The sequence below is a fragment of the Pongo pygmaeus genome, chromosome 2 (genome assembly GCF_028885625.2).
Source record: "Pongo pygmaeus isolate AG05252 chromosome 2, NHGRI_mPonPyg2-v2.0_pri, whole genome shotgun sequence".
NCBI classification, from domain to species: domain Eukaryota; kingdom Metazoa; phylum Chordata; class Mammalia; order Primates; family Hominidae; genus Pongo; species Pongo pygmaeus.
In genome coordinates, this window is record NC_085930.1 from 174,024,035 (window position 1) to 174,041,440 (window position 17,406).

The 17,406-nt window shown below is 34.1% G+C and overlaps 1 protein-coding gene across 1 annotated transcript in view; it reads right to left on the reverse strand.

Moving 5' to 3' along the window:
* Positions 1-4,779: 4,779 nt before the first annotated feature.
* The window catches only part of SI (sucrase-isomaltase), a 98,050-nt gene continuing 85,423 nt past the window's right edge, over positions 4,780-17,406 (reverse strand). The window contains exons 44-48 of the mRNA XM_054482007.1: positions 17,040-17,164; positions 13,023-13,111; positions 8,888-8,937; positions 8,133-8,300; positions 4,780-5,319 (exon numbers count right to left, since the gene is read on the reverse strand). Coding sequence (XP_054337982.1) covers positions 5,251-5,319; positions 8,133-8,300; positions 8,888-8,937; positions 13,023-13,111; positions 17,040-17,164 — 501 coding nt within the window. The 3' untranslated portion in view covers positions 4,780-5,250. The remainder of the gene's footprint in view (positions 5,320-8,132; positions 8,301-8,887; positions 8,938-13,022; positions 13,112-17,039; positions 17,165-17,406) is intronic.

Below are 17,406 nucleotides of genomic sequence, written 5' to 3' on the forward strand. Positions count from 1 at the left end.
TGCCCTGTTTAACTGTGATCCTAGGACTTTTATGAGCTCTCCTCTTTCCCATGATTCTTTCCTTAGGATGGGCTTTCCACATGCTTTGGAATTGAGCAAAGCCTTCCTTACCCTTTGGAATTGAGCATGTGCGTCATGTTTAGGGAGTTATGTAAATCCCCATCTGAGGCTTTCTTCCCTTTTCTGGTGTAGTGTGCCACCAGAAGATCATACTTTATTATTTTTGTCTCTTAACATGCATGCCCAGGAAGTTGCTTTTTCCTGAGGTCTGCATTCAATTAACATTTTGATGTTAACAGGTGTGGACCATCAGGAAATTGCCTCTCCCTGGCACTGCCAAATTATTTTTAGAGAGGTAATTTGATAATTGCCGAACCATCACCTGACATTCTAGTGGGTTGGGAGGGAGCTCTTTCCTGCCCTGCTCATGCCTAACTACCTGTAACAAAATTACTAAACTCAAGAAGGAAAAAGGGGGCATAACTACTGACATTATAGCAAGAAAATAATTAAAAGGAAATACTAAGAACAACTATTTCTCCACTATTTGCCAACCTCTCTATAACCTAGATGAAATGGATAATTTTCTAGAAAGACAAAAGTGACAAAAGCTGACACAAAAAGAAAAAGAAAATCAGAGTAGACCTCGTATTAGTACAGTCTCATGCTGCTATTACAGACATAACTGAGACTGGGTAATTTATAAAGGAAAGAAATTTAATTGAGTCACAGTTCAGCATGGCTGGGGAGGCCTCAGGAAACTTACAGTCATGGTGAAACGGGATGCAAACACATCCTTCTTCACACGGTGGCAGAAAGAAGTGCCGAGCAAAAGGGGGACAAACCCCTTATAAAACCATCAAATCTCATGAGAACTCACTCACTATCATGTAGCAGCAGCATGGAAGTAACTGCTTCCATGATTCAATTACCTCTCACTGGGTCCATCCCATGACACATCAGGATTGTAGGAACTACAAGTCAAGATGAGATTTGGGTGGGTACACAGCCAAACCACAACAGACCTATAAGCTGTAAGAAGTAAGAGGTAAGATAGTAATAAAAATATTGCCCTCAAAAGAAAGCTCAGGCCTAGATGTTTTCATTGGTGAGTTCTACCAAACATTTGAACAAATAATACCAAATCTGCTATCATTTGTGTATTTTTCCATTCCAAACTCATGTTGCGATTTAATTCCCGATATAGCAGTATTGAAGTAGGACTTTTAAGAGGTGATTTGATCATGAAGGCAGAGCTCTCAGAATGGATTAACCTATTTATCGAGTAACGGATTAATGAGTTATCATGGGTGTGAGACTTGTGGCTTGATAAGCAGAAGAGAGACAGGAGCTAGCATGCTTAGTCCTCTTCCCAAGTGATGCTCTGTGCTACCTCAAAACTTCAGAGTCTCCACCAGAAAGAAGACTCTAACAATATGCCGCTCATTGATCTTGGAGTTGTCTGCCTCCACAAATGGAAGAAGTAAATTTATTTTCTTTATAATAGTTTTAGATATTCTGTTATAAACTATGACTAATTTGGGTTTCTCCCAGGAATACGATTGTTTAGCCTCCAATAAACAACCAATGTAGAACACCATATTAATAGAATAAAGAACAGAAACCATATGATAATCTGAGCAGATACAGAAAATGCACTTGACAAAAATCTCTTAAACTTTTACGGAAAAATACTCAATAAATTAGGAAAAGAAAGGAAATTTGTCAATCCGATAAAGGGCACCTACAAAACAAAAGAAATGCTAATAGTTATCATACTTAATAATGAAAGTCTGAATATTTTTCCCTTCACAGGAGGAATAAGACAATGATATATGTTCTTACCACTTCTATCAATATTGAAACGAAGTAAAATTATCTCTATTTGCCGATGTCATAATCTATTTTGTAGAAAACTCTATTACTTCCAATAAAGCTGTTGTAACTAATAATATACAAAAATCAATTGTATTCATATACACTAGCAGTATATAATCTGAAAATGAAATTAAAAGACAATTTATTTTACAGCACAAAGTGAATAAAATATCTTAGACTAAATTTAACAAAAATAAATTGAAGATTTATATACTGAAAACTACAAAACATTGTTGAAAGAAATTTAACACTTTTAAATAAGTTGAAATCCATCTTATGTTTATGGACGGGAATGCCTAATATTGTTAAGATGGCAGTACTTCCCCTACTGAGCTAAAGATCAACACATACTCTATCAAATCCCACCTACTATTTTTATAGAATTTTACACGTTGATTCTCAAATTCATAAAAAAATCAAGAGACACAGAATAGGCAAAACCATTTTGAAAAAGAACAGAACTGGAGGACTTGTACTTGCTGATTTCAAAACTTAACCACAATGCCAGAGTAATCAAAATAATGTGGTACTAGCATAAAGGTGGACATACTGTTCAATTGAATAGAATTGAGAGTTTTTAAATAAACCCATTAATTTATGGTCATTTGATATTTAAAATTGTGTTTATAATTCACACATAATAATTGTACATGTTTATGGAGTACAGAGAGATATTTCAATACATATATACATTGTATAGTGATCCAATCAGGATAGTTAGCATGTTCATCATCTCAAACTTTTATTTCTTTGTGGTGGTAACTTTCAAGATCTTCTTTTCTAGCAACCTTGAAACATGCAGTTGATTATTATTGGCTATATTCACCCTACTACCTGATAGCACACTAGAACTTATTCTTCCTAACTGTAAGTTTGTACCTGCTGACCTATCTCCCTTCATACCCCCTTCATTTCTCCCATTCCTAGCCTCTGATACCCACTATGGTACTCTTCATTTTTATGAGATAAGGTTTTTTTTTTTTTTTGTATTCTCTTAATAAGTGAGATTATCGAGTATTTGTCTTTCTCTGCCTGATTTATTTTACTTAACACTATGTCCTCCAGGTTCATTCACGTTTTCACAAATGACAGGATTTCATTCTTTTCCATAGCTGAATCATATTAAGTTGCATATATATACCATTTTTTCTTATCCATTAATCCATTATGGCCATATAGGTTGATTCTTTCTCTTGGCTATTTTGAATAGTGATGCCATAAACAAAGGGGTACAGATATCTTTTTAACACACTGATTTCAATTTTTTTGAACAACCAGTAATGAAATTGCCAAATCATTTTGTAGTTTTACTTTTAGTTTTTTAAGGACCTTCCGTACTGTTTTCCATAATTGCTATATTAATTTATATTCCCACCAACAACGTAAAGTGTCCCTTTATTCTGTATCCTTGCCAGGATTTGTTATTTTTTGTCTTTTTTATAACAGACATTCTAACTCAGGTGAGATAATATCTCCTTGTGGTTTTCATTTGCATTTTCGTGATGATTAGTAATGTTGGACATTTTGTAACATATCTGCTGGCCATTTGTATGTATTCTTTTAAGAAATGTGTATTCAGGCCTTTTGCTCATTTATAAATTGGATTATTTGTTGTTTTGGTATTGAGTTGTTGGAATTCCTTGTATATTTTGGAGGTGGACCTATTGTCAGATGCATAGTTTGCAAATATTTTCCCTCATTTTGGGGAATATCTTTTCACTTTACTGATTGCTTTCTCTGCTATAAAGATAATTTTTAGTTTGATATAACTATATTTGTCTCTTTTTGCTCCTGTTGGCTGTGCTTTGAAGGTTCTATCCAAAATTTCTCACTCAGACCAATGTCATAAAGTGTTTTTCCTATGTTTCCTTCAAGTAGTTTCATAGTTCAACTCTTTAAGTCTTTAATTATTTTGAGTTCATTTTTATATATGCTGAGAGATATGAATCTGGTTTTATTCTTCTGCCTGTGGGTAGCCAGTGTTCCCACCACTATTTACTGAAGAGACTGTCTTTTCCTCAATGTGTGTTCTTGGCACCTTTGCCAAAAATCAGTTGGCTCTAAATGCACCAATTTATTTCTGGACTCTATTCTGGTCCATTGGTCTGTGTGTATTTTTTTTTTTAATGTCAGTACAATGCTATTTTGGTTACTATAGCATTGTAGTATATTTTGAAGTCAGGTAGCGTAATGCCTCTAGCTTTATTCTTTTTGCACAAGATTGCTTTGGTTATTCTGGGTCAATTGTGGTTCAATACAAATTTTAGGAATGCTTTATCTATTTCTGTGAAGAAAGTTACTGGTATTTTGATAGAGATTGCATCAAATCTGTAGATCACTTTGGGTAGTATGAATATTTTAACTTATTTTTGTATTCAATTTATAAGCATGGGATATCTTTCCACTTATTTGTGCTTCCTCAATTTTTTTCATCAATGTTTTCTATTGTTACTTGTACATATTTTTCCCCTGCTTGAGTAAACTTATTCCCAGAGGTTTTTTGTTGTTGGTGGTGGTGTGATTTTTATGTGTGTGTGACTATTGTAAATGGAATTGTTTTCTTTTTTCAGATAGTTCACTATTGGCATATAGATGTTCTACTAAATTTTGCATGTTAATTTTGTATCCTGCACCTTAGTGCTCTTATAAAAAGAGACATGAGAGAGTTTGCTTCCTCTCTCTCTGCCATATGAGGATACAAAAAGATAATTGTCTGTAAGCCATAAAGACTGCCACCATCAGCACTGGATCTGCTAATGCCTTGATATCAGGCATCTCAGCTTTCAGAACTGTAATAAATAAATGTTTGTTGTTTAAGCCACCCAGTCTATGATAAATTATTACAGCAGTGCAAGCTAAGACAATTTCCATTGGGAAAATAAAGACAAAATGCACATTTTATACACTTACATATTTTATTCTCTTTTTCTAATTAAATGTACATACTAAGAAATAATTAAATCTTGAGATAATTGTTGTTACATATCTTAAATCTGCTAAACGTTGAGAAAAATATAGTATATAATTTATAATTACATAAAAATTTTATTTAATTTAAAAATCATATGTTTAAATTATATCTTAGCTATTTACATACATGTTTAGTAACTACTTTACAATTGTAGCTGATACTTAATGAGGATAAATAGGGCTATTCAAATTTTGTTAAATATGCCTTAAAATTGAATCCAAGTCACATTACTGTAATAAAATTAGCATTATCATTGATGTACGCTATGAAATAGCTTTTCGATGTTATGAAAGCTATATTTTGTAAAGTACAAGAACCAAGTGAAGAAGGAAAGTTGTAAGTGCTGTGAAACTTAAATCCTGGTGTTTTTTCCCATTGACAACTGAAATTGATGGTGATCTTCATGACCAGTTGATTTCTATTGGTTCTTCTAGAGTAACATTGTGTGTGGTCAGATCAATATTTAATATCTAAAAAAGTAAGATGATAATTAGTTGTTTAATAAGAACCACATTTTTCTTATTTTCATGAATGCTATTTCAAAAAAAGCTTTCTAATAAATAGTATATACCTTTATTTTCTTTTATATCTTGAGAAATTTTTACTCTCAGAAAGTTTGCAACCATTTCAGCAACAATTTCACCCAACCTATCCGTTTTACCTAAGGTTAAAATAAATCTCAGAAAGGTGAAGTTGCTGTCAAAAGATACTGAAAAACCCAAAACTCTCAGCCAATTTTATTGATTTCTATGACTTTACTCTTCACATAATTTCGAAATATGGAGTTATTTATAACTGCACTGCCTGAATCACAATGCATCCCTTTGTCAAGTATTATCCAGTCATTTTCAGCCAAAGTTTAGATTTAAAAGTGTTATTTTACCTCAATCAAAAAAGATTTTATGATGCTTCATTTATTGCCAATGATTCAATTTTGCATGTGTTACTTTATTTCACTGGAGATAATCTGAAGTAGACTCTAGAGAGATTATTATCTCTATCATGGAGATTATTAAGTTGCTGTAGTCAAATGATCTTCTGTCATAGTTTTATGATATGATGATTTCAGGAGACTTTACCATTGCTGCTTTTTGTCCAATGAACTGACAAGATTTTCTGTGTTTTAGCTCAGAAAGTTTGGATTCAGTCATCAAATACTCAAGAGAAGGGGAGGTGAATCCTTTACCACCTACTACATACCAGGCCCTTTCATAAGGGCTTTATAAAATTTAATCTTCCTTAAAGCACAGCATATTTGGATTAATTTACCACATTTGATAAATTAATTTAAAATGTAATAGTTAAATAATTGAGTGTTCGTTAGACAGGTTTAAAACAGACCTATCTTATAACGAAACCTAAACTATTTTTTTAACTTAAATGTAGAAAGCAAAAATACACCACATAGATTTTAATACTTTTTACAAAAATTAGCTGGATATAATTGTTACTAGAAAAATGTTTTTAAAATTATATTGCTAGAGCAATTAAATAATCTCTTGCATAAATTAAAGGACAAGCAGGGTGGAGAAAGAAACTGACCATCCTCTCTTCCTTTCCTATGTATCTATGAAGGCTTGGAAAACAGTAATTGCTCATAAATATTGAGTTTATTTAAATGCACTTAGAAGGAACTGCCCAGAGTTGTTGGTTAAAGTAAATGTATATTTCTTCATCACTGAGGTAATGAAATGCTGTCAAATATTTGTTCTCAACACTTAAAATTCTTTGTGAATGTTTTTAAAGAGAATAGAAAAAAAATGATTTTTAATGGTTTGTTTTTATGCTACATATTTGATCAAAACAACCTGGAAATAACACCCCAAAATATTAAAATATCTTATTTGGCATTGTTTATTTACTTTATTTTTACCATAAAAGTTGTAAGCTTAATTTTCACCATTGTAATTTAGTAAACAAAAGGTAAGATATTATTGAAGCCAAACCATCTTTTCTTTATCTGATTGAACGTCGGACCATGCAAAAAAGTGATTTCTAATTGTGATTGATAACTATTGAGTAGTTATTCTGGGGAATTAATTTCCTTCTTTGGGGACCTAATTTCTTTGTCAGCCACGTAAGACTACTGGACTAAATCAGGTATTCTGGAATTTTATAAACCAGTCAAATTTTAAAAATAAAAATATGAGTGTAAGGCACTAGGATATTAAATTTTATTTTAGCAATGAAGGACAATAAATATGTCAAAATTGGGAAATTATATTTTATATTTCCCATCCTTGATATAGTTTTAAGAAAAATAGCGAGTTGTAGTGCAAAAGCAGTAGGAAAAACATAGTTCAATATTAAACGGAAACCCCACTTGTCAACAAAACAGCAGTAGCAGTAGGATGGGTGCTAAGTTTCAAAAAGATGGAACAGACTTTCAGGTGCTGTTTAACTCTGACATCCTCTGACACCTACAAGGACCTAGGACTGTGTCCAAGATGCATATATATATATATTTTTTTAGGTTCAAGTTAGTCAAACAACTGACAATTTTAGAACTTAAGTTCATCTAAAGTGACTGATTAATGGCTCTTTGTTTTTATCCAAGTGTAAACAATTAAGGGTGGGAGCACACACATTTACACAGTTTTAGTAGTGCATAAGTAGGCTTAAACTTAAAATGAACACCTAAAACAGTTAGCTGTTTTCTAGAACATGTGTTTGAAATTCACCTTTGCAAGCCATGGATTCACAGAATTTAGAACTGGAAGGAGCTTAAGAGATTGATCATTTACTTGCATTTATTTAATTCAATTGGATAAAATAATAGGCCTAAAATTTTTTGTTCAAAGTAAAGAGCTAAATACTCGCAGCAATGATGCTTTAACACAAGAATCCTGACTCTTTGTGTAGTATCTGTATCATATGTATCACACTCCTGTATTAATGGGTGTTGACAGTTTTAGTAAGTTTGCAAGAATTTTCAAATACGTTTTCAAGACATAGTCAATGTGTAAATGCAGATATCTTGTTTTTAAAAAGTATTTTCTGAGGCACTTTATCATATAGGGATAACAGTTATTTAAAGTTTTAATTTAATTTTGTTTTGATTGTATCATAATAAAAATAAAATAGATGTCATTAGATTGATTTGTATGACAGTTTACTAAGGATAATAATAAGGAAATAAATATGGAGGCCTAATGAAAAGGAATATATGAAGAATGTCATAATTGACTCATAATTATGTTTCTTATGGATGAGGGATATAAGAAGTCCATGTAGATGCTTTAAATATGTACGCTTTTGAAAAATATTTTCTTACATTACTTACCATCTTGGTACTGTCTTCATTGAAAGGAAGTGAATTTTTATTTCCGTTATACGTTAGAGTAACTGCATTGACAGGAGTAGCTCCTTTCCCCCATACATGAATGGACCCAAGCCTCGTTTCACTTTTATTTATGTAACCTCTCTTCAATATAGTGCTCGTTAAGGTGGTCTATAAATAAAGAAAAAGGAATAACATAAACACTTTATTTGCAAAAGCAATTAAAACTTTAAAAATATGTCTGTTAACCAAAAATGTATTTCATAGTATAATAAATTATTTGTGTATTTAATGTAACGTATTTTATATAATAAACATGAATAAAACTTCAAATATTCTTCCTTTTTTCCTATTTATCTATTTATTGAGACAGGGTCTCCCTCTGCCACCCAGGCACAGAAAGTTTGGATTCAGTCATCAAATATGCAAGAGAAGGGGAGGTGAATCCATCACTGCCAGGCTGGAGTGCAATGATGCAGTCATGGCTCACTGCCATCTCGAACTCCTAGATTCCAGCGACCCTCTAGCCTCGGCCTCCTATGTAGCTGGGACTATAGTTGCATGCCACCATACCCGGCTAATGTTTTTATAGAAATGGGACCCCATTATGTTGCCCAGACAGGTCTTGAACCCCTGGCCTCAAGCAATCCTCCCATGTCAGCCTCCCAATGAACTAGGATTACAGGCATGAGCCACCCCACCCAGCTGTGAACTTCAAATATCCTTTAACAGAATTGCATATAAATAATCTTACATACCTGGTTTAAATTAAATTGTACAGATAAATATAGGTCTCTTTCATAGGTGTCTGTAGAGAGAGAAAAAAAGTGATATATTGTTATTTCCAAAGAGGAACCATAGTAAATACCTGTATACTTTGCTTCTCTTTCCCAGTATAAAAAGTAGCAAATAGTATCAAGGTGTACCTATTTTTTCTCTAAGCCTGTTTAACTGATTCAGATACAATCCAAGGAGCCCTGGAAATGAAGGATGAGTCACCAGGTAAGGTCCTAAGAGGACAAGCTAGGTGGTTATGTGTGTGTAGGGGTAATGATAAAGCAGTAACAGGTTGAAAATCATTTTCACACACAACACTGGGAAGGTGGCAAGAAGTGCACAAGTAATGCAAGAATAAACAGAATTCAGTGATGATAGCAATCAACACTTACTTGCCACCTTAGTGACTGACAAAATAATATAAAGGAAAAAAGAACATGGTAGCAACACATTCTAGTGTCATTTGAAAAAACAAATTCAATAGTTAGAGATTGTTACAGGTCAACTAAAATTAAACTGGGAAAATATAGGTTTATAGCCACCTCTTTAAGGTATAATCATTATTTTTTAGTTTTTATTTTTTTGAGACACAGTCTGGCTCTATTGACCCGGCTGAAGTGCAGTGACACAATCATGGCTCACTACAGCCTGGACCTCTTGGGCTCAAGCAATCCTCCCACCTCAGTCTCCTGAGTGGCTGGGACTACAGGCATGCACCACCATGCCTGGCTTTTTTATTTTTTTATTTTTGTAGAGGCAGATTCTCCCTATGTTGCCCAGGTTCGTCTTGAACTCCTAGACTCAAATGATCCTTCCGCCTTAGCCTCCCAAAGAACTGAGATTACAGTCATAAGCCACCATCACCAGTTTAAAGGTATAATCTTGCCATATTTAAAACCCATTTTAATGATCATCCTAGAGGTAAAACTTGTTAAGTGTCACTATTTGTCAAATTCTAAATACTTTATCACTTTACTCTAAAAGATATCTTATTATTACTCCCACTGTATAGAAGAGTAAAGTGACTTTCAAAGCAGTTAAATAAATTGCCAAAAGTAAAAAAACAAAAAAGCTAATTACTGTCAAGGTCTGGAATCAAGCCCAGTTTTTCTTGACTTCTAACATTGTGCTTTTATGTAAAAAAACAAATAAGCATACATAAGATAGAAAGAGCAAAGTAGAGTCAAATAAAAGAAGTATTGGGGTAACATCGAAAAAGCAATATATTTTTATTCTCTTCTCTACTTATACATATCAGGGCTGTATCCACTAACCCACTAAAATTAATTTGCTATTGATTTTACCTATACTAAAATGGATATTCTGCTTAAGACTTTTTTATGTATGCAATATATGTATGGCTAATTTAATATGTATTATAAGACATATTAGTGTCAATATTCCTTAACCGTTTTAGCTCTTATTTTGAAATATAAAATTACAACTTACGTTTTCATGAACAATCTTTTAAGTATAGAATTCTGAGTTAAAAAAGCAAAAGTGATAGCTATTACGAAGATATGGGTAGCTTTGTTGTTTTTAATAAGAGGAAGAAAGATCTCACATATGATCTTGGTCAAGGACACACATATAACTATTTCATTAAGATAAGTAGAAAATTAACATTTTACTAAGCTATAACTTTATTAATCAAGAATGGTTAAAATTTACTTAATGTTAACAAGTTTTAGGAGAAGTTCATTTTGATTTACCTTTAATTATTTCAAGATAATTTGTTACCACATTATAATATATCACAAAATTTGAACATATTTGTTTAAAAGAAAGACATCATTTCAGATTGGATGCCCATCAACTAGATTGTTGTGTTTGCTGTGAGAGAAAACCTCTTTGGAGATTCTGATCTAACAAATCCAGAGAATAAGCATTTGCTATATATGGTTTTTGCTGTTAACTCAAGAAATTTCAAGGGACTATTTAAAAATATTTATACTTAATGATATCAAATATACTGATATTGTGAAACATAACAAAATAAGTAGATCCAATTGGCAAAAAAAATCAATTTTTTATACTTGCATGAGGAGATCATAAAGAAATATTTGGATTATGCTCAGGTACTTTCCAGTGATTACAAAAAGTCTGCCATGAAACTTGAATAGGGTAAAGTCCACACCAAATGTTTTCATCAATGCTGTAGTTGGATAGGAAGAGCTGGAGAAAATTCTAAGAGAAGCTTTGTCTACCTAACTGATGAAATGAATTAACTTAATTTGTTAATTATGAGATTCAAAGATCCCAAGTTGCATACTTAAACTTTACACCCCTGGGAAATTGTAGGCAAATTTCCTGCTGGACACAAAGGGAAAGGCTGAAAACTTCATAGACCCTCAGTCATTGCGGTGATGAAGGTCAGAGCTCTAAGAGCAAAGGACTAACTTGTGTTGATATCTTCACTTTCTAAGTCACAAAATGTTAAAAAGAGGGATTTATTTTTCCCAAGAGTCTTGCTGTCTAGCATTTAATTTTTATATCAACTTTATTACACTTATTTACTAATGGATTATTTCTTATGGTTGCAGAATATTAACTATGATTTACCTTAAAGATAAAAGATGCATGTCTTTACTATTAATGAAAAAACTATTATCTTCGGATAAGTTATTTAAATTGCAGAGAACTGTCAACTTCACACAGATGTCAGTTTTTACGATTAAAGTTTGTGTCGAGAAAATGTTCAGAATGCTCATCTAGTAGTACTGACACTATTAAATGGCAGTCAATAAACCTATCCTCTATCAGTGTTCACATACAGCATAAAAATCTCCTATGGGAGATTTCTGAGTTTCTCCTAAAATTAATGAAACTTGAATGAGTCCTATAATCTGCATTCTTAGCAAGCTGTCCCAGCTGTTTCTGATAACAACGGTTAACGAATTTCACATGGCTAGGAGTTTAGAAATGTAGTATGGTCTTGAGGAATAGTTATGAATGGAATAAGCCTAGATCTGAATTAAAATATATCTCCTCATGTAAAAAAATGTTAAATACTAATAACAAAAACAAGCAAACAAGCAAAAAGAGTAGATATAAAAACACAGAAATCAAATTTACTTGAGATTGGTTTCTGGACTACCTCCTTGTTGTAGAGGCACCACTTGTACATTCTGGGGGCTCAAAAAGTGATTTCTCAAAATAAAGGTCCCAGAAGCAACACTGGAAGTAAAGTTCCTCTCTGACCTTCTCCTGCTCTCCTATCTCTTGCTCCTTATTCTCTAGTGATAGAAACTAGAATTCCTTTTCCCAAAGGCGAGTCGCAGAAACTAGAATCCTTTTCCCCCAAAGCTAGCTATAAAGCCTAGAAATGTTACTCTCTTTTCCTGCTTTTCTGTGTAACAGCTGGACATGAAGAAGTTAACAACCTCCTTCCAGAGGGGTCTTACCCCATACCTGAGAGGAAGAAATGCTACAGTTAATAAGCCAACAAGAATGTGGACAGGCCTTGCTAGATTTCCTCACTCAATTTCCATTAGCTTATACCCTTTTTGTCCAATCACATTTCTACATGGCAGTTCCTGTTTCATTGAACCTAAGAATAAAGCCTGAGAGCATTCTCTGTATCTTTGGGCCTTTATTCTGAAGGTTCCTGTTTTACATAAATCTATGATTACATGTTTGTTATGCTTTTCTCTTGTTAACTTGTGTTTTGTTATAGAGGTGTTGGCTGTGACCCTTATGATAAATGAGGAAAAGTATCACCCCTTTTTGTCCCTATAGCATCAATATTTTGCACATATAATAATGTGGTTATTCAGCTAAGTTAACTTTATATATATGTCAAGTGTCTATTATGTGAATAGCACTGTGCTAGCTTCTGGAAGTACCAAGATAATAGATACATAATTCTGCCCACACAAATTTCTTACCTAGACACTTACCATAGGGATTGACTATATTTAGGATAAGAGAAGTCTTTAAATGTTTGTGACATTGTTTATCTATTTAAGTTGATTCAGTGAATTTAGTAAAATCTTTTAGCCTTGAATAATATGAATAGCTTTGTACTCAGCTTCCAAAGAACAATAATAGATAACATAAAAGTAATGTGATAAAATATGTCATCAATTAAATTTATCTACTCAATCGAGCACTCACCTATACTCTCTCCATCATCCCAAAACAGAGAACCCTGTGCCATCTGATTATCATCTGCAGCAACAATGAGCTTCATGTGTTTTTGTCGACTATAAGAAAGAAATATATAATTTTACCCATGTTTGTAGAATAGCATATGTCTAGTTATGATATGACATCCACATAAGGATCTACAGGAACCCAAGCATTAAGGAATGTGCAAACTGACTTAGACTAAGAAAATTAAAGCATTTCCATTTTTCTAAATTAGTTAACAGGAATGATATAAAATAATAAAATTCTTCATATTTAGGCCGGGCACGGTAGCTCACGCCTGTAATCCCAGCACTTTGGGAGGTCAAGGCGGGTGGATCATGAGGTCAGGAGTTTGAGACCATCCTACCCAACATGGGGAAACTCCGTCTCTACTAAAGTACAAAAAATTAGCTGGGCGTGGTGGCAGATACCTGTAGTCCCAGCTACTTGGGAGGCTGAGGCAGGGCAATTGCTTGAACCCGGGAGGTGGAGGTTCCAGTGCAATCCAGCCGAGATTGCACCACTGCACTCCAGCCTGGTGACAGAGCAAGACTCCATCAAAAAAAAAATTATTCATATTTAATAGGAAATATCGTGCATGTCTTTTGCTCTCAAGATTTCATGTAATGTAACAAATCAGAAGTGGCCTCATTGAAAGTAATTAAAACCACATTAATTTTATTCATATATTTACTCATGCTTCTCTTGGGTAATCCTGTCATTAACCATTAAACATGAAACAATTTTAATAGCATTTTAAAATCTTTTATGACTTAAGCCTTCCTCACATTTCCATACATAAATCGTGGAGTTATCACTGGTTATAATTAATAAGAATGTATAAAGTAGCCACCAATTTCTAAGTTCTGTCTTTGTAATAGAGAATACCTTTCAAGCATGTTCCTGCATAGGGCTATTTGTGAACTAAATACTTGCTTCCATGTTACATCTCCAGCAATCTTTGAGAAGCAAAGATTTGACAGGCTCATATTCTTTGAAATAATTTACCACACCAATTGTTTCAGCTGTCTGCCTTTTCTAATCACAAATGTTGAAGAATGTACAGCCATGGAAGTCTCCTAAAATTTCCAGAACCTCTAGAGTTCAAATCTCCACAGTAATTAGATATTTTCCAGTGAAATATATTAACATACCTTACCATGAATATGTATATGAGTTTCAGCTCACAGTCACTGAGGTTTAAATATAATTTAGAAACATCAAAAATATGGCTTAACCTGCAATTTCCCAACATATACTAAAACTTGTGATTAGAAAGAGTTTTACAACTTTCCATACTGTCAATGATCTGTCTTCTCTCTCATAAAAAAAATAAGGATTATTCAAGGCACACCTTATGAATGGTCTCTTCCATGAAGCCCTCACTTTTCAGGTGCAATAATGTCTCTCCTCTTTAATTGATGTCAGGATAGAATATTAGTAGAAATGGACCTGGGTGGGTCCAGGAGATTACAAGATTCTGTTCATGCCAACTGGGGCTGTCAGCATGTAGATCACCAAGAGAGATGATATAGCATAAAAAGAGAAGAAAAACAGATACAGGGTCCTCTAGAATTTGAATGTCAAAGCAAGGAATTTTGCAATGGAAATAAAGACTGTGACTGGAATAAGAGATTTACACCTATGTCAGTCTGAGAAGACAGAGCAGATCCATTGTCCCTGGTAAATTGGACATATTGCTGAATGAGAGAAACAGAAATCCAGGTAGAGGCTCTCAGGCAAAGAAGAGAAGGGCCTGGCCAGACAATCAGTTATAAAAACGGTGACAGACAGAAATCTGGGATAGCCTTCATCTTTATATGGGACAAGGTAATTAAGAAACAGGTCTGGAGTTCCAGACCAGCCTGGCCAACATGATGAAACTCCATCTATACTAAAAATACAAAAATTAGCTAGGCGTGTGGCAGGCACCTGTAATCCCAGATACTTGGGAGGCTGCGGCAGGGGAATCGCTGGAACCCAGGAGGTAGAGGTTGCAGTGAGCCAAGATAGTGCACCCCAGCCTGAGCGACAGAACAAGACTCTGTCAAAAAAAAAAAAAGAAAGAAAGAAAGAGAGAAAGAAAGAAGGAAAGAAAGAGAAAGAAGGACAGAAAGAGGAGAGGAGAAGAGAGGAGAAGAGAGAAGAGAAGAGAAAGAAGAGAAGAGAAACAGGTCTGGTTCCTCTTGGACAGCAGGACACTTAGTAGTTTGATGGAGTAGTGATACTGCCAGGGAATGTCTACATTTTCATGTACTATAATGAGTCAGGAAATACATCACAAGACAGACGAAGAGAGGCAGAGAAAGGGAAACAGCAAATTAATGGAAAGGAAAGAGACACCTCCAAGCAATACTGACTTAAAGTTTATAAAAAGGTTCATCAAATGGAATGTTATTCAGTGCTAAAAAGAAATGAGATACAACCAAGATATCTCATGGAGGAATCTTAAATGCATATAACTAAGTAAAAAAAGTCAAACTGAATGTTACATACTGTATGATTCCAACTATATGACATTCTGGAAAATACAATATTATAGAGATAGTAAAATATCAGTGGTTGCCATGGGTTGAAAGAGCAATGAATAGGTGCACACAAAGGATGTTTAGGGCAGTAAAACAATTCTAAATGACACCAGTGGTGGATGCCGTTCATCATACATTTGTTTAAACCCAGAAAATCTACAACATCAACAGTGAACCCTAATGTAAACTGCGGTCTTTGGGTGATAAGTGTTAGTGTAGGTTCAATGATTGCAACAAATGTGCTACCCTTATTGGGGGGTGTTGAAAATGAGAGAGAGGCTATGCATGTGTGGGAGAGCAGGGGGTAAATGGGAATTCTCTGGACCTTCTCAATTTTGCTGTATAAAACTGCTCTAAAAAATAAGTCTTTGAAAAACAGGTTCATAAATATTTCACGTTTTCATAAAGTGATCTTCATATTACTAGATCTTCCGCATGACAGAAGCAGAAAAGTTGGGTAAAAACCTTGTTGGGGCAGCCATTCAAAATATAAGACATTAATTTGTCATTACTTCTGCATATTATAGACAGAGATCATAAAGTTTTCGTTTATATTTTTATCTGGGAAGCTTTCTTACTTTAAGAGGGAATATCCTGTTGGAGGACAGTTTTCCATGGGTCTCTTGCATTTTTATATGTCATAGGCAGAGGCATTGACAGCCTGTCTTCTGAGCTGTCTTTTCAGGGATGTTTTAAAAATGAATTGAGTTCATGTCCTTTGTAGGGACATGGATGAAGCTGGAAACCATCATTCTCAGCACACTATCGCAAGGCCAAAAAAACAAACACCGCATGTTCTCGCTCATAGGTGGGAATTGAACAATGAGAACACATGGACACAGGAAGGGGAACATCACCCACCGGGGCCTGTTGTGGGGTGGGGCGGGGGGAGTGATAGCATTAGGAGATATACCTAATGTTAAATGACAAGTTAATGGGTGCAGCACACCAACATGGCACATGTATACATATGTAACTAACCTGCACGTTGTGCACATGTACCCTAAAATTTAAAGTATAATAAAAAAAAATGAATAGCATTGGACGGCAGGGTTTTTAAAAAAAATTCTTAATATTTCTTTTTGCTGTCCAATATAAAAAAGATAATATCCTTTTTTGAAGCAAATAATGGATAGATTTGTTTGTAGTCTTATTAAAGACAGGGTTTTCCTAAACTTGGGGTTCCTTATTTGTGACACAGACCTCCTACATGTGCAACGTCTGCCTGGGTCACTCCATGTCATCCCCATGGGACTTGGTGGAAAAGAAAACCTGACGCTAAGATAAAGTTCCTGTTTCTTGCTATGCCATAAACAACAAATACTTTTGTCTCTGACCTGGCATTCATGGTACTGAGGCAGGCTAATGTACTAGCTTGGCGATGGGTTAAAATTTCAAGCCCTTTCTATTTCTTAACAATGCTAGCATGTTGTATCTCAAAATTTAACCTGAGCTTTGTAAACAGTTCACTTACCTGTAAAATGTGTTTCGAGCTGGCTCTTGACATGGTAGGATGTGACCACCACGGACATGTAGGTTTATTGTCTCATAAGGAGCATCAAATGTTTGAAATTGTCCTCTGACACCAATATCTTTGCCCTGGAAATGAAAGGGATGGAAAGAAGAACAGGTGGAGCAAGAAGTGGAATCATCAGCAACATTGGTACTTGAGGATATACATTTAAAAAAATCAAATGATACAGTTTTAAATTAAAAAATTAACATTTATTCAGAAAATCTTAATTTGTTTCACTATAGTAACCATTTTACTATATATATATATCTCTCTCATAACATGATGTTGTATACCTTAAATATACACGGTGAAATTTACTTTTTAA